The 25,570-nt window shown below is 46.5% G+C and overlaps 2 protein-coding genes across 4 annotated transcripts; one reads left to right on the forward strand and one right to left on the reverse strand.

Annotated features, from left to right (window-relative positions):
• The first annotated feature begins 470 nt into the window (after positions 1–470).
• sec23a (Sec23 homolog A, coat complex II component) lies at positions 471–23,716 on the forward strand. The gene is given in 22 exon segments (XM_038728617.1): positions 471–526; positions 1,805–1,919; positions 1,922–2,063; positions 2,141–2,198; positions 3,056–3,142; positions 3,224–3,460; positions 3,885–3,961; positions 4,050–4,194; positions 4,390–4,548; positions 4,661–4,776; positions 5,872–5,995; positions 6,303–6,345; positions 6,348–6,382; positions 7,536–7,625; positions 19,766–19,872; positions 20,562–20,715; positions 20,801–20,878; positions 20,950–21,111; positions 21,499–21,585; positions 21,845–22,000; positions 22,445–22,510; positions 22,585–23,716. Coding segments are annotated over 21 exon segments (2,289 nt in total). The 5' UTR covers positions 471–526; positions 1,805–1,843; the 3' UTR covers positions 22,675–23,716.
• LOC119910178 (histamine H2 receptor) lies at positions 7,785–19,757 on the reverse strand. 3 transcript variants are annotated; one of them, XM_038728620.1, is made up of 5 exons: positions 18,632–19,757; positions 12,261–13,318; positions 9,210–9,363; positions 8,568–8,790; positions 7,785–8,410 (listed from the first exon to the last, which is right to left on the reverse strand). In XM_038728620.1, the coding sequence occupies exons 2-4, from the start codon at positions 12,955–12,957 to the stop codon at positions 8,610–8,612; spliced, it is 1,032 nt and encodes a 343-aa protein (XP_038584548.1). In that variant the 5' UTR covers positions 12,958–13,318; positions 18,632–19,757; the 3' UTR covers positions 7,785–8,410; positions 8,568–8,609. The 3 variants fall into 3 exon arrangements, with proteins under 3 accessions (XP_038584548.1, XP_038584547.1, XP_038584546.1); XM_038728619.1 differs by having other exon boundaries at positions 7,785–8,790; positions 18,643–19,757; XM_038728618.1 differs by having other exon boundaries at positions 7,785–8,790.
• Positions 23,717–25,570: the final 1,854 nt, after the last annotated feature.

Genomic DNA, 25,570 nt, shown 5'->3' on the forward strand with positions numbered 1-25,570 from the left:
ACAATATAACAGTATGAACAGCTCTGAAACAGAATGTCGTATTTCTGCTGAGGACGTCCTGCAGTCACTGATACAAGTTAGCCCGAAGAGTTCCAGTAAACAGTGTAGTGGACCAATATGTGGTCAGGAGACCAGGACACATTCAGGAGTGAGACCTCCTGAATGTGTCCTGGTCTCCTGGATGCAGCTCGGAGTGAGACCTCCTGAATGTGTCCTGGTCTCCTGGATGCAGCTCGGAGTGAGACCTCCTGAATGTGTCCTGGTCTCCTGGATGCAGCTCGGAGTGAGACCTCCTGAATGTGTCCTGGTCTCCTGGCTGCAGCTCGGAGTGAGACCTCCTGAATGTGTCCTGGTCTCCTGGATGCAGCTCGGAGTGAGACCTCCTGAATGTGTCCTGGTCTCCTGGATGCAGCTCGGAGTGAGACCTCCTCCCGTCTCTCCCCTCTGCGTCTTGACGTGGCGCCGGGCGCCGCCATGTTGTTTTGCTTCGTTGTCAGTAGAGAGGAGCGGCAGCAGCAGAGCGGAGGTGAGTGAGTGACTTGTTTACCTTCACACAGAGACTCACCTGGACCTGACAGACCTCCAGACTTCACCTGGACTCAGCCAGCTCACCTGCGTGTCCGTCCTGTACCTGTCAGCTGGTGACGTTGATGACGCCGCTGTTTACCTGCTTATTAGCTGTTAGCTGTTAGCTGTGAGGGTAACTGAGCTGAACTGTGCAGATAAAACCAGTTAATTAGTTATTTTCTGTAAACCGTCCAGGTGACACTGACACACTTTCTCTACCTGCGCGTGTCAGAAAGCTACCTGCTGACGTCAGCCTGTTCACTGGCGCAGCAGCTGATCAGACTGGACTTTAAATATCAAAGTTAAATATTAACTCTGTCATTGATTATCAGCTCTGATTGATCACTAACAGCTTCAGTCTGAAGGCTTCTGAGATAAACTAATTTATAAGTAGTACAGATAACTTACTGCAGTACTGCATGCAAGTACACCTTTGAGGTATTTAAGTGTTTCCATGTTTCGCTACTTTATGCTTATACTTCTCTAGCGTACATTTAACAGTTTTACTGCAGTTCTGTGAAATCTGGATAAAACTGGTAATTATTTTCCTTAAATTGTTAGAAAATTGTACAGAGTTTGGTTTGTGGCTTCTCAGGTGGGAGGGGTCGTTGTGAAGGAATGTGCACGTTTTCTGAGAGGAAGCCACCAACCAAACTCTGTACAAGTATTTCAGTATTCAGAATAAGTCAGCTACTGTAAATAACAACAAAAACATTCAGACAACAAATTAACAAACCCAAAGATTCACAAAAAAACTATCTGAGTGCCTGAGAAGATCTGAAGGGGGCGCCAGAGGGTTACAACTGTACTGAGCAGTACTGAGCAGTACTGCAGTATAGAGAGTACAGGGAGCAGTACTGCAGTACAGGGAGCAGTACTGCAGTTTGGTTAGAAATACTGCAGTGTAGTTAGAGGTACTGCATTATAGTGAGCAGTACTGCAGTATAGTTAGAGGTACTGCATTATAGTGAGCAGTACTGCAGTATAGTTAGAGGTACTGCAGTTTGGTTAGAAATACTGCAGTATAGTTAGAGATACTGCAGTATAGTTAGAGGTACTGCATTATAGTGAGCAGTACTGCAGTATAGTTAGAGGTACTGCAGTTTGGTTAGAAATACTGCAGTATAGTTAGAGGTACTGCATTATAGTGAGCAGTACTGCAGTATAGTTAGAGGTACTGCAGTATAGTTAGAGGTACTACCATTAACTGACCTTGTCCCCCCCCCCCCACCCCCAGCTTCTACCTGACAGTGTGTCCGACCCCCTCCCCGTTGCCATGGCGACCTTCCCAGAGTACATTGCGGCGAACGAGGAGCGAGACGGCGTGCGCTTCAGCTGGAACGTCTGGCCGTCCAGCGGCTGGAGGCGACCCGGATGGTGGTTCAGGTGGCGTCTCTGTTCACCCCGCTGAGGGAACGACCCGACCTGCCGCCGATCCAGTACGAACCGGTTCTGTGCAGCCGGGCCACCTGCCGCGCCGTGCTCAACCCGCTGTGGTACGCATCACTGCTGCGCACCTGTGTGATGTCGCAGCCCTCTAACACCTGTCTGACATCACCTGTCTGTGTTTCAGCCAGGTGGACTACAGAGCCAAGCTGTGGGCCTGCAACTTCTGCTACCAGCGGAACCAGGTCCAGTAGAACACACCTGGACCTCTGACAGAGCTGTGTCTCCTTACCTGGCTTGTTTTTAATAATAATATATTTATATTTTTCACAATATTTACCTCCTACTTTCCTCTAACTTTATTTTTATAATATTATAAAGTACTACTTTATAATATAGTAATACTTTACTACTTAATAATATAAAGTACTTTATAATGTACAGTAATACTGTATAATATAAAGTACTGTGTAACGTACAGTAATACTGTATAATATAAAGTACTTTATAATATATAGTAACACTTTACTACTTAATAATATAAAGTACTTTATAATGTACAGTAATACTGTATAATAAAAGTACTTTATAATATATAGTAACACTTTACTACTTAATAATATAAAGTACTTTATAATGTACAGTAATACTGTATAATATAAAGTAATACTGTATAATATAAAGTAATACTGTATAATATAAAGTACTGTGTAACGTACAGTAATACTGTATAATATAAAGTACTGTGTAACGTACAGTAATACTGTATAATAAAAAGTACTTTATAATGTACAGTAATACTGTATAATATAAAGTAATACTGTATAATATAAAGTAATACTGTATAATATAAGTACTGTGTAACGTACAGTAATACTGTATAATATAAAGTACTTTATAATATATAGTAATACTTTACTACTTAATAATATAAAGTACTTTATAATGTACAGTAATACTGTATAATATAAAGTAATACTGTATAATATAAAGTACTTTATATATAAAGTAATACTGTATAATATAAAGTACTGCGTACAGTAATATTTATCCCCGGTATGTTGTGAGGTTCTAACACCGACCCGGTCTGGTTCTCTTTCAGTTTCCTCCGTCTTATGCTGGGATCTCTGAGGTCACCCAACCTGCAGAGCTGCTGCCTCAGTTCTCCACCATCGAGTACGTGGTCCAGGTGAGACAGGCGGAGACAGGTACAGACTGACAGGCAGACCGTACCTTCAGGTGTATGACCCGATGTGGTCTCTGTCCTCAGCGGGGTCCTCAGATGCCGCTGGTCTTCCTGTACGTGGTGGACACCTGTATGGAGGACGAGGACCTGCAGGCTCTGAAGGAGTCCCTGCAGATGTCCCTGTCCCTGCTGCCTCCCACCGCGCTGGTCGGACTCATCACCTTCGGCCGGATGGTTCAGGTTCATGAGCTGGGCTGCGAGGGGATCTCCAAGAGCTACGTCTTCAGGGGGACCAAGGACCTGAATGCCAAGCAGCTGCAGGTATCTGACCTCTCTCCTCGTGCTCACTAACACTAGTCCATCATCCAGACCCTCTGGTTCTGACACCTCTGGGTCTGGGTTGCGGTGGCAGCAGGCTAAGCTAAGTACCTTACATGTGCTGGGTCCTACAGGTCCCCCTGGTGGTCTGCTGACTCTGCAGCGACCCACCTGCTGGTCTCACGTCCTTCTGACCCTCACCCTCAGATACTCCCTACTGTACCTGCCACGTTTATGTCCAGGCTTACAGGTGGTCTGGCCCCGAGGCCCCCTTGTCATTCCTTTAGACCTGAGCCCGCCTGGGCCCAGTGGGTGAAGCTGGGCCGCCTCCCGGGCCTGGTTCCAGGAGGGTGTTGTAGTGTTGCAGGTAGCTGCCGGCACTAACGGGCTGAATCTGGTGCTGAACTGATTGTCTGGGTCTTTGCAGGAGATGCTCGGTCTGACCAAACCCTCAGCCGCTCAGGGACGAGGTCCTCAAACGGCCCCGCAGCCTCTGTCCAACAGGTAAACACACATGTCAGCAGCAGGATCTGGATCCCAGGGTCAGCAACATGTTTCAGCCCTCAGAGTATCACGTGTGTTCTCACCTCAGGTTCCTGCAGCCGGTGCAGAAGATTGACATGAACCTGACCGACCTGTTGGGGGAGCTGCAGCGAGACCCCTGGCCCGTCACTCAGGGAAAGAGGCCTCTTCGCTCGCTGGGCGTCGCCATGTCCATCGCTGTGGGCCTGCTGGAGGTGAGAGGGGTCCAGGTTTCAGGTTTCAGTCTTCAGCTTTCAGAAAATTCAGAAATTCCCACCCCTAAAGGTGACGCATTGTGATGCCTGGAGATACCGAATCAAATCGTGAGACCAGTAAAGATGCACACCCCAATTCTGTATATCCGCAGGTTTCAGCACCACGACTAACAGAGTCTGCGTTTCTACCCACAGTGCACCTTCCCCAACACGGGCGCTCGCATCATGACGTTCGTTGGCGGTCCGGCGACGCAGGGCCCCGGCATGGTGGTGGGAGACGAACTGAAGACCCCCATCAGGTCCTGGCACGACCTGGAGAAGGACAACGCCAAGTTCATGAAGAAAGCTACCAAGGTGAGAGAGAAGGGCGTTGAATGATGAGGTTCTTTACTTCTCCAGCTGGCGGTGAGCCGGCAGAGGGTGGGGCCACATACTGACCTCATCACTGCGTGTCTGTGTGTTGTAGCACTACGAGTCTTTAGCTAACCGAGCGTCCACTAACGGTCACATCATCGACATCTACGCCTGCGCTCTCGATCAGACCGGCCTGCTGGAGATGAAGTGCTGCGCCAACTACACCGGGTATACACACACACGCTCACGCACACACACACACAGATGGTTTCCTGCTCATCGTCCTCCAGTCAGCTGTTTCATCATGTAAAGGCTGGTTTGTGGACGATCAGAGAAACACCTTTCTTCATGTAACGTCGCTGTGACAGGAGGGAGGAAATTTACCTTTTATGTTTACCTTTTTACTTTTACATTTATTTTTTACTTTTTAGTTTTTACTTTTACATTTATTTTTTACATTTACATTTTTTTATTTACATTTTATATTTACATTTAACTTTTTATTTTTCATATTTACTTTTACATTTGTTTACATTTACTTTTTATATTTACATTTACTTTTTACATTTATTTTTACATTTACATTTTTTTATTTACATTTTATATTTACATTTAACTTTTTACTTTTCATATTTACTTTTACATTTAGTTTACATTTACTTTTGACTTTTTATATTTACATTTAACTTTTGACTTTTTATATTTATATTTACATTTACACATTTACTTTTTACATTTAGCAGACACTTTAGTCCAAAGGGACTAAAGAAGAAAGTGAAACAAGTTTCTTACAATTAACTGCGAGGTTAGCTCGTAGACAGCTAAGAGGCTACACAGTGCTATGGGTGCACTTTAGGAAAGTGGGGGGGTCTTGAATCTCACATGTAGAGACGTACGACTGAGACAACATCACAGGTGTGTAAAGGCAGGAAGCAGTATCTTTAAGTAAGCAGTCTTCCACAGTCGGGGAGTAATCTGATTACTGAACGGCTGTGTGGAAACAGGTTTACAACCACCAGGTTACCTCACGGAAACACAAAGATAAAGAAGTTTCACCTCCGCTGACAGAATCCACCTTTAATGATCTGAGAAGGTTCAAAGCACAAAAGGAAATTCACCTGTAGAATATTTAGTGTAGGAGGCAGCTCAGAGATCCAGGTGTCCCTCAACCCACCAGAACCCATGACAGAGCATCACATACCTGTGATGGACCCACAGGCTCCTGATGTTTCACAAACGTCCTGCAGGTGAACGGAGGGATTTAGTCCTCTGAGCTGCTGCAGGAAGTGCTGAATGTGTGTTTGTACTTCCTGGTCTCTGCAGAGGCTACATGGTGATGGCGGACTCCTTCAACACGTCTCTGTTTAAACAAACCTTCCAGAGAGTCTTCACCAAAGATGTCCAGGGATCCTTCAAGATGGCGTTCGCCGCCACGCTGGAAGTCAAGGTACGAACTGCAGCTGACCAACGCCAGGTCACCTGACCAGAGTCGTGTGCAGAGAAATGTCAGTGATTATCAGGCTGAGGCTCTAATCAGAGAGAATCACCTGACAGGTGGCGGCAGCTCAGAACAGAAACACATATGAAAAGTTAGTCTGCAGAAAAACATCTCTGAACAAACTCCAGGACCCTAAAGCTCATGAGACGGGACTATACAGACGGATGGGCACCAGAACCCTGGGTCACCTGCAGGCAGAGGCCCCGCCCCAGGTCACCTGTCTCACAAGTGAATAAAGTGTTGTGTTTTGTTTCAGACCTCCAGAGAGATCAAAGTATCGGGAGCGATCGGCCCCTGCGTGTCTTGCACGCTAAAGGACCCTGTGTCTCTGAGAACGTATGTAGCACGCAGCTGACCTTTGACCTTTAACTGATAACTGTGAAAGTCCTCCTGTCCTCTGCTCTCACCTTAGCTTAAAAACTGTTAGCCTAGCTTAGCACAATGCCTGGAAGCAGGGGGAAAGTGTTAGCCTAGCTTAGCACAAGGCCTGAAAACAGGGGAAGCTATTAGCCTAGCTTAGCACAAAAAGTGGAAGCAGGGGGAAACTGTTAGCCTAGCTTAGCACAAAGACTGGAAGCAGAGGGAAACTGTTAGCCTAGCTTAGCACAAGGCCTGAAAACAGGGGGAAGCTATTAGCCTAGCTTAGCACAAAAAGTGGAAGCAGGGGGAAACTGTTAGCCTAACTTGGCACAAAGACTGGAAGCAGAGGGAAACTGTTAGCCTAGCTTAGCACAAAAAGTGGAAGCAGGGGGAATCTGCTAGCTTTGCACAAAAAGTGGAAGCAGGGGGAAACTGATAGCCTAGCTTAGCACAAAACTTGGAAGCACGGGGAAACTGATAGCCTAGCTTAGTACAAAAAGTGGAAGTTGGGGGAAACTGTTAGCCTAGCTTAGCACAGAACGTGGAAGCAGGGAGAAACTGAAAGCCTAGCTTAGGCAAAAAGACTGGAAGCAGGGGGAATCTGTTAGCCTAGCTTAGCACAAAATGTGGAAGCAGGGTGAAACTGATAGCGTAGTTCAGCACTAAAAGTGGAAGCAGGGGGAAACTGATAGTCTAGCTTTGCACAAAAAGGGGAAGCAGGGGGAAACTGTTAGCCTAGCTTAGCACAGAATGTGGAAGCAGGGGGAAACTGAAAGCCTAGCTTATCAAAAAGACTGGAAGCAGGGGGAATCTGCTAGCTTTGCACAAAACTTGGAAGCAGGGGGAATCTGTTAGCCTAGCTTAGCATGAGGCCTGAAAGCAGGGGGAAGCTGTAAGCCTAGCTTAGCACAAAAAGTGGAAGCAGGGGGGAATCTGTTAGCCTAGCTTAGCACAAAACATGGAAGCAGGGGGAAACTGTTAGCCTAACAGTAGTTAAATCCTCTGTTTCATTACCAAAATTACTGTTGTACGTGTACTGTGTTATACTTAGTACACACTGTAGTAGACTGTATTATACTACACTGTAGTTCTTCGTACTGTACAGTAACACGTTCTGTGTGTACTACAGGAGATCGGGACGGGAGGAACGTGTCAGTGGAAGATCTGCGGTTTGGATCCGACCACTACTCTGGCTCTTTACTTCGAGGTGGTCAACCAGGTACAAACACGTGACCTCTGACCTCTAGCTGGTCTGAGATCAGTCTGAAACTGCTGATTGACTGATTTTGCCAAAATAACAAAATAACAGCACCAGCTCTGGTCACACTCATTGTGAGGGCTGCAGGCACACAAGAAAAGAAACACACAAAAGGCCATATCCATTAATAGTGTTTATTATTATTATTATATAACCAGATGTCTGGCTCCTTGGATATGATGAAGTCAGAGACGCTCTTCTTCTTACATATTAAATCAGCTCAACTCAGCTAGAACCAGAACCGGTTTATGAATAGAAACACATTTCAGAGTGGTTTCCTGTGATAGATTCAGCTGGGTTGAGTTCCGTCCTCAGCAGCGCCGGATCAACACGTTATATTTCAGTGAGTCAGCGTCTGCAGCATCAGGCTGGCTTCTCAACACCACATATCCGGGTCTGGATCCTGATGGATATATAATCCCTCCAGTGTCTTCTGGGTCGTCCTGGACTCCCCTCACAGTCATGGAGGCGTCCAGGAGGATCCTCATCAGATGCTGAATCACCTCAACTTAAACTCCGTTCCGCCGAGGCTGGTAGGATTTTGTGGCGAGAGAAGACTTTGACCTGATGATGACTGACATTCTCCTTCAAACAAAGCATTTGGTCGTCTTTCTGAAGTAGAAATGTAGAGATGGGGCTACGTCTTAAAAAAAGTTGCGACAAAACCATTGTCTGAAACCGACGGTCCAACAGTCACACCTGCTTTACGTAAAGACTGGCCAGGTGTGTGGAGGTGTGAGCAAAACCTGAAAGATGGAGGTAAACATCTCTGTCAGCTGGATTTAAAGCTCTGAATGTGATGGAGGAGGAATGTCTTCAACATATGAACTGAAATGGAAGGCTGAACTACATTTCCCACAGTGCAGTGTGGCTGTCACTGGTCAGGTGTTTCTGTGTTTGGACCTGATGATGATGTCGAGGGCGTATCTGCTGTTGTTGCGTTGATCAGGGTGGTGTTGGTCTTTCTGGTGATGACGACAGGCGTGTTGCCGCCGTAGTTGTCATGCTGATGTGATTGGGTGTGTCCAGTTGGAGGGCGGAGCTCTGTGGGCGGGGCTCCAGAGGCGTAACAGAACACATCCGAATAAACCTGCAGACGCTGCGACGCACCGCCACCCTGTACCTCCTGGAGACACACGAACAGACAGAAGTTATTTTTCCATCCAGAGGGACGTCATTGTGTTTTATTGCTTCATTACTAATCTAATTTATGAAAACGGTAATATCCTACAATTAAATTAAATTTATATAGCACCAAATCACAACAACAGCTATCTCATTGCACTTTCATATAGAGAAGGTCCTTTCTGTGATAATACAGTATGCACCGGCGATACTGACCGTTGGGTATTTCACTGCAGTTTATCTTTATGACCACATCACAACCAACCAAAAACTAGCTAGTCCTATACTGTAGCTATCTGCAGAGGTCTGGGGACCAGCCGTAGAGGTGATACTGACTGTTGGGTATTTCACTGCGGTTTATCTTTAAACTTTTAACTGCTTCATCCTTACTCACGACTGCCTTTACGAAATCTTACTTACGTCTGCGTCATACAGGTGATCCAGGGGTTGAGGGCAGCGCTGGTCAGGACCAGCCAGGCGGAGAGGGCAGAGGTCACAGCAGGACTCTGTTGACCGCTAAGTGTCTCGTACAGACACACTGAGATGTAGGGCAGCCAGCACACCAGCAAACACACTGAGAAACACACAGGAAACTGTCAGCACATAACCAGGAACACATGACCACATCAGAACCAACCAAAACTAGCTAGTCCCATACTGTAGCTAGCTGCAGAGGTTTGAGGACTAGTTGTAGAGGTCTGGGGACTAGTTGTTGTTGAAGTCTGGGTACCAGCTGTAGCGGTCTGGGGACTAGTTGTTGTAGAGGTCTGGGGACTAGTTGTTGTTGAAGTCTGGGTACCAGCTGTAGCGGTCTGGGGACTAGCTGTTGTAGAGGTCTGGGGACTAGTTGTTGTTGAAGTCTGGGTACCAGCTGTAGCGGTCTGGGGACTAGTTGTTGTAGAGGTCTGGGGGACTAGCTGTTGTAGAGGTCTGGGGGACTAGTTGTTGTAGAGGTCTGGGGGACTAGCTGTTGTAGAGGTCTGGGGACTAGCTGTTGTAGAGGTCTGGGGACTAGTTGTTGTAGAGGTCTGGGGACTAGTTGTTGTTGAAGTCTGGGTACCAGCTGTAGCGGTCTGGGGACTAGTTGTTGTAGAGGTCTGGGGGACTAGCTGTTGTAGAGGTCTGGGGGACTAGCTGTTGTAGAGGTCTGGGGGACTAGTTGTTGTAGAGGTCTGGGGGACTAGCTGTTGTAGAGGTCTGGGGACTAGTTGTTGTAGAGGTCTGGGGGACTAGCTGTTGTAGAGGTCTGGGGACTAGTTGTTGTAGAGGTCTGGGGGACTAGCTGTTGTAGAGGTCTGGGGACTAGCTGTTGTAGAGGTCTGGGGACTAGTTGTTGTAGAGGTCTGGGGACTAGTTGTTGTTGAAGTCTGGGGGACTAGCTGTTGTAGAGGTCTGGGGGACTAGTTGTTGTAGAGGTCTGGGGGACTAGCTGTTGTAGAGGTCTGGGGGACTAGTTGTTGTAGAGGTCTGGGGGACTAGTTGTTGTAGAGGTCTGGGGACTAGTTGTTGTAGAGGTCTGGGGGACTAGCTGTTGTAGAGGTCTGGGGACTAGCTGTTGTAGAGGTCTGGGGACTAGTTGTTGTAGAGGTCTGGGGACTAGTTGTTGTTGAAGTCTGGGTACCAGCTGTAGCGGTCTGGGGACTAGTTGTTGTAGAGGTCTGGGGGACTAGCTGTTGTAGAGGTCTGGGGACTAGCTGTTGTAGAGGTCTGGGGGACTAGCTGTTGTAGAGGTCTGGGGGACTAGTTGTTGTAGAGGTCTGGGGGACTAGCTGTTGTAGAGGTCTGGGGGACTAGTTGTTGTAGAGGTCTGGGGGACTAGCTGTTGTAGAGGTCTGGGGACTAGCTGTTGTAGAGGTCTGGGGACTAGCTGTTGTAGAGGTCTGGGGACTAGCTGTTGTAGAGGTCTGGGGGACTAGCTGTTGTAGAGGTCTGGGGGACTAGTTGTTGTAGAGGTCTGGGGGACTAGCTGTTGTAGAGGTCTGGGGGACTAGTTGTTGTAGAGGTCTGGGGGACTAGCTGTTGTAGAGGTCTGGGGGACTAGCTGTTGTAGAGGTCTGGGGACTAGTTGTTGTAGAGGTCTGGGGGACTAGCTGTTGTAGAGGTCTGGGGGACTAGCTGTTGTAGAGGTTTGGGGACTAGCTGTTGTAGAGGTCTGGGGACTAGCTGTTGTAGAGGTTGGGGGACTAGCTGTTGTAGAGGTCTGGGGGACTAGCTGTTGTAGAGGTCTGGGGACTAGTTGTTGTAGAGGTCTGGGGGACTAGCTGTTGTAGAGGTCTGGGGACTAGCTGTTGTAGCGGTCTGGGGACTAGTTGTTGTAGAGGTCTGGGGGACTAGCTGTTGTAGAGGTCTGGGGACTAGCTGTTGTAGCGGTCTGGGGACTAGCTGTTGTAGAGGTCTGGGGACTAGTTGTTGTAGAGGTCTGGGGGACTAGCTGTTGTAGAGGTCTGGGGACTAGTTGTTGTAGAGGTCTGGGGGACTAGCTGTTGTAGAGGTCTGGGGACTAGCTGTTGTAGCGGTCTGGGGACTAGCTGTTGTAGAGGTCTGGGGGACTAGCTGTTGTAGAGGTCTGGGGACTAGTTGTTGTAGAGGTCTGGGGACTAGTTGTTGTAGAGGTCTGGGGGACTAGCTGTTGTAGCGGTCTGGGGGACTAGCTGTTGTAGAGGTCTGGGGACTAGTTGTTGTAGAGGTCTGGGGACTAGCTGTTGTAGAGGTCTGGGGGACTAGCTGTTGTAGAGGTCTGGGGACTAGTTGTTGTAGAGGTCTGGGGGACTAGCTGTAGTCTGGTTAATGTGGTTTATGTGTTGTCCACTCTGTCTGCAGGCTGCTGCGGTGACCTTTGACCCTCCTGTTTTTATGACTGTGTGTCATTATAATGAGAGTAATGACAGTAAGTCATAAACAGAAGCTGAGTCTTCAACCTCTCTGCTCCTGCTGTCATGGCAGCATGTTCCTATGATTCTACTCTGTGTTGAGTTTTATTAGCAGGACAGCACAGAGTGTTGACGGATCATATTTAAGTATAAACTGCTGTCCTCTGCAGTTACAGAGCTGTTTCTGTGAATGCTTAAATAATGGCTAGTGTTTATAAAAGGCCCAAATAATAGCTTCAGCAAATAACATCCTTCTTTTAATAAAACGTTGTGGTGTAGGTGGGGGTGGCCTGGTTGGAGGTGGAGCATTAATGCATGTAATGTCTCATTATAAGTTTAGGAGAATGTACGTTTTTCCTTTACAACCAAGGCCGTAACCAGGGTTTTAGGGTCAGTCTACCACCCTCCAAAAAGAAACTTTTAGCATTATTTAAAAAATAATTTGCCTAAAACGTATCCTGACATGTTGGATCTTTGGAAACTTTGTGATCTCTGCTAGAATTTAAAATAAAGCTCCGTAGGTTTGGACAGAGTTTGGACAAACCTAAAGACAGACGAGGCCTGGTAGGTCGTGTCTGGGACCAAACAGTGTGGAGCTCACCTGAGGTTGTGACCATCACCATGGAGCTCCTCAGGTAATTGTTGGCAGGAACGTGGTAGCAGTGCAGCTCATTGCACATGAAGGTTCCCTTCCTGGCCTGTTTCCTGGCCACGTAGACGATGTACCCGTACAGAGAGCACATAGTGAGGATTGGCGCCACGATACCCGCTAACATCCACAGCACCACAAAATATCTGTTGTCAGGGGTGAAGCTCGGGCAGCAGAGGAACCGCGACTCGCTGTAGACGTAGCTGCCGAAGCCCAGCAGGGGCAGAGCGGCATTCACCAGGCAGAACAACCAAACCAGAACCAGCACCACCTGGCGTCGCCTGGCTGTCCAGATTCTGCTGTAGCTGAGGGCGAAGCAGATCTCAGTGAACTTGTCAAAGGTGGCCCAGGTGAGTGAGTGGATGGAGGTGGTCTGCAGGAGGAGGTAGATGAAGCCGCTGCCCTGACAGAAGGCGCCCTCGCTGGGGCAGCAGGAGGGCCAGGCCAGGCTGCTGTAGACCCCAAAGGGGATGGTGGAGAGTCCAAGGGCCAGGTCGCTCAGGCTGACGCTCAGGGTGAGGCCCATCGTGTCTGTCCAGAGCTCCTTGTTCAGGAGGAGCACCAGCAAGAGGAGGAGGTTCCCACAGGTGGAGGCCACGCCCGACAGAACCATTAGAGCGGCGTACAGTGTCCTCAGAGCGTCCGCCATCTTTAGACGGACTCACAGGACAGGAAGGACGACAGCAATTAATTCACAGATCAGACTGGACGTAAGAGGGCACTTTCACATGAGACCTGATTGTCCAGAACCAGCAGGAATCTAAACGTGTTCGGCTGCAGTACCTTTAATCTCCACTGGACATGCTGCTCCGATCAATCCCTGAATCAGAGTTCAGTCTCAGCTGGTGATCTCAGTCTGGGGCAGATTTTCAGAATAAAGGCTCCAGAAGTCTGGGATCTCGGATATTGAGCATTAAAGTGAAGAATGTTCTGGGATCTCACAGGTCATCACACCTCAGCTTGCTCCTCTTCCTCCTGCCTCCAGGACGATGCCAAAGTTGAACCCGGCCCTTTCAAAACAAGCAGATTACTCACTCATCCAAGAAATCTTTATTAACCATCAGAAAACTGTCCCTGACCCAGGTCATGCTATATTCCCAGGGTACGTCTAATCAGGTCGAGTTTCCTTTGACTTACCACTTCTAGATCTTATTGTTTTCTCAAAAAACAGAACAAACGATCAACTAATCGATTAATGGTCCTCAGAAACCAGACCCTTGCAGCTCCAAACCTCTTCACTGTCTGAGGTCCAGACCTGAACAGAAGTCTCTCATATAAACAGACTGTAAATCCATAAGCTTGTGGTCTGGATCACTGGTTGGACCTCAGTCACCACAGTGTTTAACTGATTTGTGATGAATCACAGTGGTGATCTAACCGAGCCTGAACTCTCAGAGGAAAGTTCACTGTGGGTCATGTTTTATCATCAGAGACCCATTAAAGTATAAACAGCAGCTTTACTGCCTTCTTTACTGTATCTACACCCGCATCTGTCTTTACTGCCACTTCAACTGTCTTTACAGCTGCTTCAAATGACTTTACAGCATCTTCTACCGTCTTTACTGCCACTTCAACTGTCTTTACAGATGCTTCTACTGTCCTTACTGCCACTTCAACTAAATTTACACCCGCTTCTACCGTCTTTACTGCCACTTCAACTGACTTCACTGCCACTTAAACTGTCTGTACAGCTGCTTCAAATGACTTTACAGCTGCTTCTACTGTCCTTACAGCTGCTTCAACTAAATTTACACCCGCTTCCACCGTCTTTACTGCCACTTCAACTGACTTTACTGCCACTTAAACTGTCTCTACAGCTGCTTCAAATTACTTTACAGCTGTTTCTATTGTCCTTACTGCCACTTCAGCTGACTTTACACCCGCTTCTACCGTCTTTACTGCCACTTCAACTGACTTTACACCCGCTTCTACCGTCTTTACTGCCACTTCAACTGACTTTACAGCTGCTTCTACTGTCCTTACTGACATTTAAATTGTCTTTACAGCATCTTCTGCTGTCTTTACTGCCACTTCAAATGACTTTACAGCTGCTTCTGCTGTCTTTACAGATGCTTCTACTGTCCTTACAGCTGCTTCAACTAAATTTACACCCGCTTCTACCGTCAGTTCGTCTACTGTCTTTACTGTAAGTAAGTAAGTAAAGTAAAAGTTTATTTCTATAGCACCTTTCACAGGTATAGGGCCACAAAGTGCTTCACAACAAAAACATTAATATCATAAAATACACACAATAAAAGCATAGACAGTACATGATCATATCAACCCACAAGTAGCTAATTGAAAGCCTGAACAAATAAATGTGTCTTTAGTCTGCATTTGAAGGCATCAACAGAATCAGAAGAGCGCATAGATGGTGGAAGGTCATTCCACAACCTAGGGGCAACAGCCTGAAAAGATCGGTCACCTCTAGTACGGTAGCGAGTGCGTGGAACCGTCAGCAGGTTCTGATCCACAGACCTCAGAGCACGCACAGGGGTATAACGCTGAATCAGGTCACTAATATAGGGTGGAGCCTGGCCATGTAAAGCTCTGAAAACTAAAACCAAAATTTTAAAATTTATCCTATAAGACACTGGTAGCCAATGAAGTTCTTTTAGGATTGGTGATATGTGAGACCTCCTATTAGTACGTGTTAAAATTCTGGCTGCAGAGTTTTGTACTAATTGCAGTCGAGAGAGCTCCTTCTGGTTTAGGCATAAAAATAAACTATTACAATAGTCTAACCGCGACGACACAAAGGCGTGAATGATTAGCTCCAAATCATTTCTTGAAACTATATTTCTAAGTTTTGAGATTTTCCTTAATTGAAAGAAGCAGTTTCTCGTCAGCTGCTTGCAGTGCTGCACTAACGACATGTCTTTGTCCAGGACAACTCCCAAATTTCTAAGACTTTGCTTAGCAGACTGGCCTAAATCACCCAAGTATTGTTTAATTCCTGGAATTGCATCCTCAGGGGCAATGATTAATGTTTCTGTTTTGTCTGCATTTAGCTGCAGGGAGTTTTCACTTAGCCATTTTTTAATTTCCACAAGACAATGGAGCAAGGAGTTTAACTTCCAGATCTCTGACGGCTTGAAGCAGCAGTAAAGTTGGATATCATCAGCAAATAGATGAAAAGAAACATCATTGTACCTTTGTATGATCTTTCCCAAAGGGATCAAATACAACAAAAATAAAACGGGGCCCAGAACAGAGCCTTGAGGCACTCCACAAAGCAAGTCTGCAGACTCAGACCTTATTTGGTTTGCTGTAACACTAAAACTACGCCCAGATAAATATGAGGTGAACCACTGCAGAACTGACCCTGACAGCCCTACTTGATCCCTTAATCTTTCCAGCAAAACCTGATGGTCGACGGTGTCAAAGGCGGAAGACAGATCCAAGAGAACTAGAACAGTGTGTTTTCCAGAATCAGCAGACATCATAATGTCATTTGACACTTTCAGTAAGGCCGTTTCGGTAGAGTGTTGTTTACGAAAACCTGACTGGAATGGCTCATGGATGTTACTATTATCCAGGTAAAATGTCAACTGTTCGCAGACTACCTTCTCAATGATCTTGGATAAAAACGGGAGCTTAGAAATAGGCCGAAAACTATTCAAATCCGACGGGTCCAAACCTGCCTTTTTTATTAACGGTTCCACTATAGCATGCTTAAAAGCATCTGGAAAAACGCCAGTAGACAGCGAGAGGTTAACCATTTTGGTTACACAAGCGCCAATATCTTCAAACACTTTTTTGAATAATCTGAATGGAATGACATCCGATGAACAGGAAGATGGCTTCATCCTGGTCACCAATTCAGAAATATCTGAAATCGTCACAGTCCTAAAAGTGGACCACATGCTGGAGACTGGCTTAAAGACAGCAGTGGTACCACACGAATGTAACGGGATTTTATCTTTAATCATTTTAATTTTATTAGTGAAAAAACCCAAAAAAGCATTGCTGTCAGCTTCACAAAAACAGGGATAACTGGGGCAGCAGGGCAAACAAGTGTATTGATCGTATCAAACAGCACTTTAGGATTTTTTTTATTTAATGTTATTAGTTGACGGAAATAGTCAGATCTGGCTTTTCCAACCGTCACATTATAGGACAACACAAGTTCTCTGAGATAAAGCCTGTGTACCTCAAGGCTAGTGGATTTCCACAGGCGTTCAGTCTTTCGACACATTCTCTTAAGTTTTAAAATCTCTTCATTAATCCAAGGCCACATTTTTTCCCGAGTAGGCAAGTTTGAATTAACAGGGGCCACCTGATCCAGAATCTTTTCACAGTGATTGTTTAAACAGTGAACAAAATCATCCACATCAGGGCAATCCATAACTAGAGCAGGATCAAACAAATCAGAGAAAGTATCTGCAGTATTTGCCGTGATAACACGTCTCTGAGACCTAACTACTGGAAGCTTTGGGTCAGAACTGAAGTGAAGATCAAACAGAACAATATTATGGTCGCTCATATAGACATCATTTACAGATACGTTTAATATATCTAGGCCAAGTGTAAAAACCAAGTCTAAAATATGGCCTTTTTGGTGAGTGGGCTCAGATACATGCTGATTAAAATTAAAAGTTTCAGTCAATGTTAAAAATTCCATTGCGGGGCAAGATGAGTTGTCATCTACATGAAGATTAAAATCCCCAAGGATTAAGACAGATTCCAGCTTAATTATAGAGGATAAGAATTCACTAAAATCCTTTAGAAAGACAGCAGCAGGGCCTGGAGGTCGATAGACCAGAATACAGTAGAAGGGGATAAAAAACCCACCTTTACCATCTGCAATTCAAAAGAAGAAAATTTTTGGGGCAAAATTTCATTACATTTGTGGAAATCCTTGTGCACAATAGCCAGTCCACCACCGCGACGAGAGGGGCGGGGCCTCCCAATAGCAGAGCAACCCACTGGGCAGAGCTCATTTAAATGAATAAGCTCGTCCTCTCTCTGCCATGTCTCTGACAAACACATAATATCCAGGCCTTCCCTTGTGAAAAGATCGTTTAATGAATGCGATTTATTCGCAATAGAACGAGCATTCAACAGGCCGAAATGCATTTTGGAGAACGTCACGGAGGCAGTGTCCCTGCTTTGCAACGGGATTGGTTGCAGGCACGACCAGCGGTCACATGGTCTTTTGCCGGTCCATTTGGAAAGAGCCGGCACAAACACGGAAGTAAACATTTGCGGCGAAAGTCTCGGACCACCACTCCAGCGCTGTGAAGGATCCAGGACACCCGTTGAAATCCGAACAGGCGGCGGCGAAGCTACGCTGCCGCACACATCGTGAAGAGGAATCCGCCGCAGGCACTGAATGCGGTCCCGGCGGCCGAAGACAACAAAGCCACCGCGCGCTGCGGCACGCCTACGCCTGACCTGGACACCGGACCGCAAGCCTCTTTTCCTGAATCTCCTACGGACCCTACCCGGAGCCCGGTATAGTAGCAAGTAGTCAGGAGAGTCAGGATCGATAGCAAATGGAGGAGGAAATGCCTGTTTGAACCTGTCGTAATTATCAAACAGGACCTCCATCGACTCTCTGATGTGAAACAAAGAGTCCCGGTCATAAGTCCATACAGCCAGAACACATCCATCTGTTATGCAGGCTGAGATGATCACGTACACTGAGAAACAGAGCATTAATAATTTACACAGCAGGAAACGAGCCACTTCAACTAAATTTATACCCACTTCTATCGTCTTTACTGCCACTTCAACTGACTTTACTGCCACTTCAAATGACTGTCCAGCTGCTTCAAATGACGTTACAGCTGCTTCAACTAAATTTACACCCGCTTCTACCGTCTTTACTGCCACTTCAACTGACTTTACTGCCACTTCATCTGACTTTACTGCCACTTCAACTGTCTGTACAGCTGCTTCAAATGACTTTACAGCTGCTTCTACTGTCCTTACTGCCACTTAAACTGACTTTACACCGCTTCTACCGTCTTTACTGCCACTTTAACTGTCTTTACTGCCGTTTCAACTTTCTTTACAGCTGCTTCAAATTACTTTACAGCTGCTTCTACTGTCCTTACTGCCACTTAAACTGACTTTACACCCGCTTCTACCGTCTTTACTGCCACTTCAACTGACTTTAAACCCGCTTCTACCGTCTTTACGTCCACTTCAACTGTCTTTACAGCTGCTTCAACTGACTTTACAGCTTCTTCTACCGTCTTTACTGCCTTTGAGTCTTTACAGTCACTTGTCTTTACTGCCATTTCAAATGTCTTTACGCCCACTTCTTATCTGGCTTTAGTTTTCCTGTCTTGTTCTTTCTGCCATCTTTATTTCACCTCAGCTTCACCTGGACTTCCTGTTTTAGAAGCATTGAGTTTTCTGGCTCCCAGAATTCAGACTCAGTCAGTGAAAACACCAAACGTCCGTGTTGTTCCGTGTTGTTGACACCAGACGTCAGTAAATCCTGCTGAGCTGGTTGGTTGGACCTCTGTCCCCACAGAGATCAGCTCAGTTTAGGTTTGATGAGACACCGTAAAGCAGCCACTGAGTAACCTTCCCTGAGTTTCCACCGGTGGAACCAGAGTCTTAATCGGTTCCTGGCCCCCCTAAGAGTCTCCCAGTTCTGCACCCTTAAACTCTTCAGTGACCCCGGATGTCTGGAGCACTGGAGGGGGAAACACCAACCGTATAAGACTCCGGTCCTGCTGCTGAGGTCCCTTCAGTCGTCTTTCTCCGAACAGCAAAGGTCAAAGGTCAAAGCAGACTAAAGCCTGTAATCAATATCAGCCATCAGTTTCATCCTCATCGTCTTTAAATGTGAGCCGAGACCATCAGAGTCTGATCGGCTCTGAGTCTGAACAAGGACTGCAGGAGGCGTGTCCTGCTGAGTGTGCACACCTGTCAGTTACCTGCTGGGATGATGATGAGGACACACACACACACACACACACACACACACACACACACACACACACACACACACACACACACACACACACACACACACAGGATATTGGCTGTTCAGGTGGTGTTGACATAACAGTGTGTGTGTCCTCTCATCATCATCCCAGCAGGTGACTGACAGGTGCACCGTGGCAACACTACCTCTGGAGACGCACACATACACTGTTATGTCAACACAGCCTGTGTGTGTGTGTGTGTGTGTGTGTGTGTGTGTGTGTGTGTGTGTGTGTGTCCCACAGTGACTCAGGTAATAACAGGTGTTCAGGTGTGTAATCATCATCATCATCCTGTTGCTAAGGAGCCTCAGACCACTGAGGAGCTCAGGTTCAGGTGTGAAGCGGCCAATCAGAGAGCAGAGTGTATGTGGATCGTTTGGACCGGCCTCGTCATTACCAACACGCCTCTCGTCAGACTTCTGAATGTAGAGATCAGGTTGTCGATTGATAACTGATCCTCAGTCCTGATGTTTCCAGCTGCTGAACCTGTTTGTTGTTTGTGTGTTGCAGCACAACGCTCCGATCCCTCAGGGCGGCCGCGGAGCGATACAGTTCGTCACCCAGTACCAACACTCGTCCGGACAGAGGCGCATCAGAGTCACCACCACCGCCAGGAAGTATGACCACACACACAGCCATGTTCCCATCACCTCAGAGACTCACCCTAACCTTAAAGTCTTCATCCTAAAACTTAATGATGTTGCTGCAGCGGCCTGTGTATTGGAAATCTACACAGCTGATTTCTCACCTCAAAACTTCTCAGAAGTGGATTTAGTGATGAAATAACGTGTGAAAACTGTAAAATATAAAACTTCCTGCTGCTGACCTCTGATGCAGTGAATAGTGAATATTCTCTCTGACCAATCAGCAGTCTGTCGTGTTTTCACGTCACATTTTAGTTTCGCCTCAGCTCGCTTGGAACCTCGACGGAGGTGATAAAAAAAATAGTACCTGGATGCAGGTACAGGTGCAAGTTTTCCACAATGGAAAACCAAACAAAGGCGAGACGAGCTGGTACCGTGCGGTGGAAAAGGGATTATGGATAAAGCAGGAAACGTCTCTAAAATGTTCCCAGTCTCGTTAGACATCTCGGCTCCAGAGACTGGTGTTTTCCTCTTCATGAGTAGCCTCAGAGTCATGGCAGACCGAGGAAGCCCCCAGGCACTTCCTGCAGCTACAGATGAACGACCAGAGACGTTCTTAAGGGAACATTGTTATCTCTGAAGAACATCTCTGGAACGATTCTGAGTCGATGTATTAAGGCTCATCTTCTTCTCTTCCCCTCTTCATCCTCTCCCCCCTCCAGCTGGGCGGATGCTCAGACTCAAATCCAGAGCATCGCAGCGTCCTTCGATCAGGAGGCGGCGGCCATCTTGATGGCGAGGTTGGCGGTGTACCGAGCGGAGACGGAGGAGGGTCCTGATGTCCTGCGATGGTTGGACAGACAGCTGATCAGACTGGTGTGCAGACAGCTGAACATACAAACATGTCTTAATAATTATCTTAATGAATTAAAGGCTGACGTGACCTTTGATTTGTTTTCAGTGTCAGAAGTTTGGAGATTACCACAAAGACGATCCAAACTCCTTCAGGTTCTCCGAGACTTTCTCCCTCTACCCTCAGGTGAGCTACATCCCAGAAAACTCTGCTGTACACACTGTCAACACACCTTTAACCTGTGTTTCTTTTTACAGTTCATGTTCCACCTGCGGCGCTCTCCGTTCCTGCAGGTGTTCAACAACAGTCCAGACGAGAGCTCTTATTACAGACACCATTTCAACAGACAGGACCTGACCCAGGCCCTCATCATGATCCAACCTGTGCTCTACGCCTATTCATTCAGCGGGCCACCTGAGGTAGATATACACCTGTAGAGAGACACGCGCACACGTAGAGAGACACGCGCACACGTAGAGAGACACGCGCACACGTAGAGAGACACGCAGAGAGACACGCGCACACGTAGAGTGACACGCAGAGAGACACGCGCACACGTAGAGAGACACGCGCACACGTAGAGAGACACGCGCACACGTAGAGTGACACGCAGAGAGACACGCGCACACGTAGAGAGACACGCAGAGAGACACCTGCAGGTATACACACAAACGTGTAGATACATACACACACATGTGCACCTGCAGGTATACACACACAAACACACGCACCTGTAGGTATACGCACGCTGTCACAATCACTGTCTCAGTGATTGATCAGTGATCAGAGTTTGTTGTGTGTTTCAGCCCGTCCTGTTGGACAGCAGCAGCATCCTGCCCGACCGAATCCTGCTGATGGACACCTTCTTCCAGATCCTCATCTACCACGGAGAGGTGCACACACAAACACACACACACAGAGTATGCAGGTCAACACACGCTGTTGTTTTGCTAACCAGCATACTGATGCATGTAAACACCTGAAGCAGGTGTGACCTCCTGACGTTGTGTACACACAAACACAAATATGCAGACACACTCTGTTCATGTGTTTATGTAGACACACACACACACGCTTCACCTGCTGTGTGTCACATGATGACCTTCCTCTCCCCCCTCTCCTCCTCATTAACCCCTCGTCACCGTCTGTCAGACCGTCGCTCAGTGGAGGAAGGCCGGGTATCAGGAAATGGCCGAGTACGAGAACTTCAGGCACCTCCTCCAGGCACCGGTGGACGACGCCCAGGAGCTGCTGCACACTCGCTTCCCCATGCCCAGATACATCGACACGGAGCACGGCGGCAGCCAGGTGGGGCCGCTAACACATGCATCACTGTACACAGGTGTACCTGAGAGTACACACTCTATACGCTACATTACTATATTGTTGTACTACGTAGTACGATACAGTGAAGAAAAAACTATTCATCACAAATAATTAAATCAAGTCAGTTTTATTTATAAAGCCTAAGATCACATCGTCATATCAGTAGAAATAGAAATAATGAAGTTGGGAAATAGAATATAAGTATGAAGTCTAAATTTAACTAAGAGTGTAGAAATGTAAAGTATTTTACAGAAGGTTATAAGTAGGTATAAGTTTTATTAAATATTTCAAAGCGTCTAAACTAAGATGAGCTGAGACGAAACTACACAAGTTTCATAGTATAAATACACATTAAATACATGTACACAGAGTGAGTTGAACCTTTTGGAGTTCTGAGTATCACGTTCACCGCTTGATGTCTTCCAGGCTCGCTTCCTGCTCTCCAAAGTCAACCCCTCCCAGACTCACAACAACATGTACACCTGGGGACAGGTGAGCCTCTGACCTTTGACCTTTAGCTTCAGTGTTGACGTGGAACCCGTTGTGACGTTCCGTTTCCTCCGCAGGAGTCCGGCGCTCCCATTCTGACCGACGACGTCAGCCTGCAGGTGTTCATGGATCACCTGAAGAAGCTCGCCGTCTCCAGCGCCGCCTGAACTCGCCTGCCACCTCTTCACCTGTCCACGTTATGTTTGTTCTTTACTTTTGCATTCGCTGCCTACAACCAGCCAACCAACAAGCCGTGTTAACGTCCTCGTATCAGCCAATCAGCAGCAGGTTCAGAACCGTGTCACCTTTCTTCTGCACGACATTTTTACACCTGCAGCCTCTTGAAGTGTTTAAATGCGACGAGCTGAGAAGCAGTTAGACATGTTCGTCACACAGTTTCAGAAGGTTAAATATGTCCTTTCTATCGTCATTATATATTTATCTATATTTTTCTGATGAATTGTTAAGTCTTAGCCAACTCTCCCTGTAATATTTAAAACTGATCTACGGAAAAAGGTAACGAGCAACAAGCCGGCGGCACCAACCTCGCCGAAAGAGTTCCTGTAGTTGCTTCACAATAAAAGCTTCCATGTGATTTGTCTATTTTAAGCTTTTAATGTGAAACAGCAGCAGTAAGTGATTATTGTCTATTACAGAATCTTAGCACCGCAGGTGCAGGCGAGCGTTCTGATTGGTGGAAACAACAACTGATCAACAAATCGTATCAGACTTACATTGGTTTCCAGTCATTTCTGTAAGGTATCAAATCTGTTAAACTATCTGAAATCTAAAACATGTAAGTTTGTGATTTCAGGAGCTGAGAGTTCAACACACCATGTTAGTGAAACAGCTGACCTCAGATCTGTCTGAACACATTTCAAGCAGTTTTTCAGAAAGCATGAAAACAGTCAGCTGTTAGCACATGGTGACTGAAGACCTAGAGAAGCTTTGTGTTTTGTGATCAGCACGTTTCAGAAACCTGTAGCAGCTGTTTGATGTAAACATGACATAATCAGATTACATTAGATCATTCTCTAGTAGAATTATCAGTTACTGTGTCTACAGTCGCTGATCTGCGGACGGCTGCTGTTTTTCGTTGAGTTTCTCTTTGAAGTTGCTGAACACTAAAAGTCCTGCAGAGAGAAGTTCATGTTTTCACTGAGTCTTTATTCTCATGTTTCTAATAAAACTGTGCTGTGGAGAAGTTCACCATGTCTGTCATTTTCTGCTGTCTTTACTGCCACTTCCACTGTCTTTACTGACTGTCCTCCTGTCTTTACTGACACTTCCACTGTCTTTATTGACTGTCCTCCTGTCTTAACTGACGCTTCCACTGTCTTTATTGACTGTCCTCCTGTCTTTACTGACACTTCCACTGTCTTTATTGACTGTCCTCCTGTCTTTACTGCCACTTCCACTGTCTTTACTGACTGTCCTCCTGTCTTTACTGACACTTCCACTGTCTTTATTGACTGTCCTCCTGTCTTTACTGACGCTTCCACTGTCTTTACTGACTGTCCTCCTGTCTTTATTGATGCTTCCACTGTCTTTACTGACTGTCCTCCTGTCTTTACTGACACTTCCACTGTCTTTACTGACTGTCCTGCTGTCTTCACTGACTGTCCTCCTGTCTTCACTGACTGTCCTCCTGTCTTTACTGACGCTTCCACTGTCTTTATTGACTGTCCTCCTGTCTTAACTGACGCTTCCACTGTCTTTACTGACTGTCCTCCTGTCTTTACTGACGCTTCCACTGTCTTTATTGACTGTCCTGCTGTCTTCACTGACTGTCCTCCTGTCTTCACTGACTGTCCTCCTTTCTTTACTGACTGTCCTCCTGTCTTTACTGACACTTCCACTGTCTTTACTGACTGTCCTTCTGTCTTTACTGACTGTCCTCCTGTCTTTACTGACACTTCCACTGTCTTTATTGACTGTCCTACTGTCTTTACTGACGCTTCCACTGTCTTTACTGACTGTCCTCCTGTCTTTACTGACGCTTCCACTGTCTTTACTGACTGTCCTCCTGTCTTTACTGACTGCTTCCACTGTCTTTACTGACTGTCCTACTGTCTTTACTGACTGCTTCCACTGTCTTTATTGACTGTCCTACTGTCTTTACTGACTCTTCCACTGTCCTTACTGACTCTTCCACTGTCTTTACTGACTCTTCCACTGTCCTTACTGACTGTCCTCCTGTCTTTATTGACTGTCCTACTGTCTTTACTGACTCTTCCACTGTCTTTACTGACTCTTCCACTGTCCTTACTGACTCTTCCACTGTCTTTACTGACTCTTCCACTGTCCTTACTGACTGTCCTCCTGTCTTTATTGACACTTCTACTGTCTTTACTGACTGTCCTCCTGTCTTTATTGACGCTTCCACTGTCTTTACCGACTGTCCTCCTGTCTTTATTGACGCTTCTACTGTCTTTACTGACTGTCCTCCTGTCTTTACTGACTCTTCCACTGTCCTTACTGACTCTTCCACTGTCTTTACTGACTCTTCCACTGTCCTTACTGACTGTCCTCCTGTCTTTATTGACTTTCCTACTGTCTTTACTGACTCTTCCACTGTCTTTACCGACTGTCCTCCTGTCTTTATTGACGCTTCCATTGTCTTTACCGACTGTCCTCCTGTCTTTATTGACGCTTCTACTGTCTTTACTGACTGTCCTCCTGTCTTTACTGACTCTTCCACTGTCCTTACTGACTCTTCCACTGTCTTTACTGACTCTTCCACTGTCCTTACTGACTGTCCTCCTGTCTTTATTGACTGTCCTACTGTCTTTACTGACTCTTCCACTGTCTTTACCGACTGTCCTCCTGTCTTTATTGACGCTTCCACTGTCTTTACTGACTGTCCTCCTGTCTTTATTGACGCTTCTACTGTCTTTACCGACTGTCCTCCTGTCTTTATTGACGCTTCTACTGTCTTTACTGACTGTCCTCCTGTCTTTACTGACTCTTCCACTGTCCTTACTGACTCTTCCACTGTCTTTACTGACTCTTCCACTGTCCTTACTGACTGTCCTCCTGTCTTTATTGACTGTCCTACTGTCT

This window comes from Micropterus salmoides, unplaced genomic scaffold, assembly GCF_014851395.1.
Source record: "Micropterus salmoides isolate LMB-PRFRI ecotype aquatic unplaced genomic scaffold, ASM1485139v1 Ms_hic_scaffold_19, whole genome shotgun sequence".
Taxonomy (NCBI): Eukaryota; Metazoa; Chordata; class Actinopteri; order Centrarchiformes; family Centrarchidae; genus Micropterus; species Micropterus salmoides.

What these genes read in the sequence shown, in the direction of transcription:
- LOC119910178 (XM_038728619.1), bottom strand. Translation starts at nt 12,957, where the DNA reads ATGGCGGACGCTCTGAGGACACTGTACGCCGCTCTAATGGTTCTGTCG. An exon ending in GGTGATGGTCACAACCTCAG is followed by an intron (nt 9,364 to 12,260) that starts GTGAGCTCCACA and finishes TGTGTTTCTCAG; the next exon opens with TGTGTTTGCTGGTGTGCTGG. An exon ending in ATCACCTGTATGACGCAGAC is followed by an intron (nt 8,791 to 9,209) that starts GTAAGTAAGATT and finishes GTGTGTCTCCAG; the next exon opens with GAGGTACAGGGTGGCGGTGC.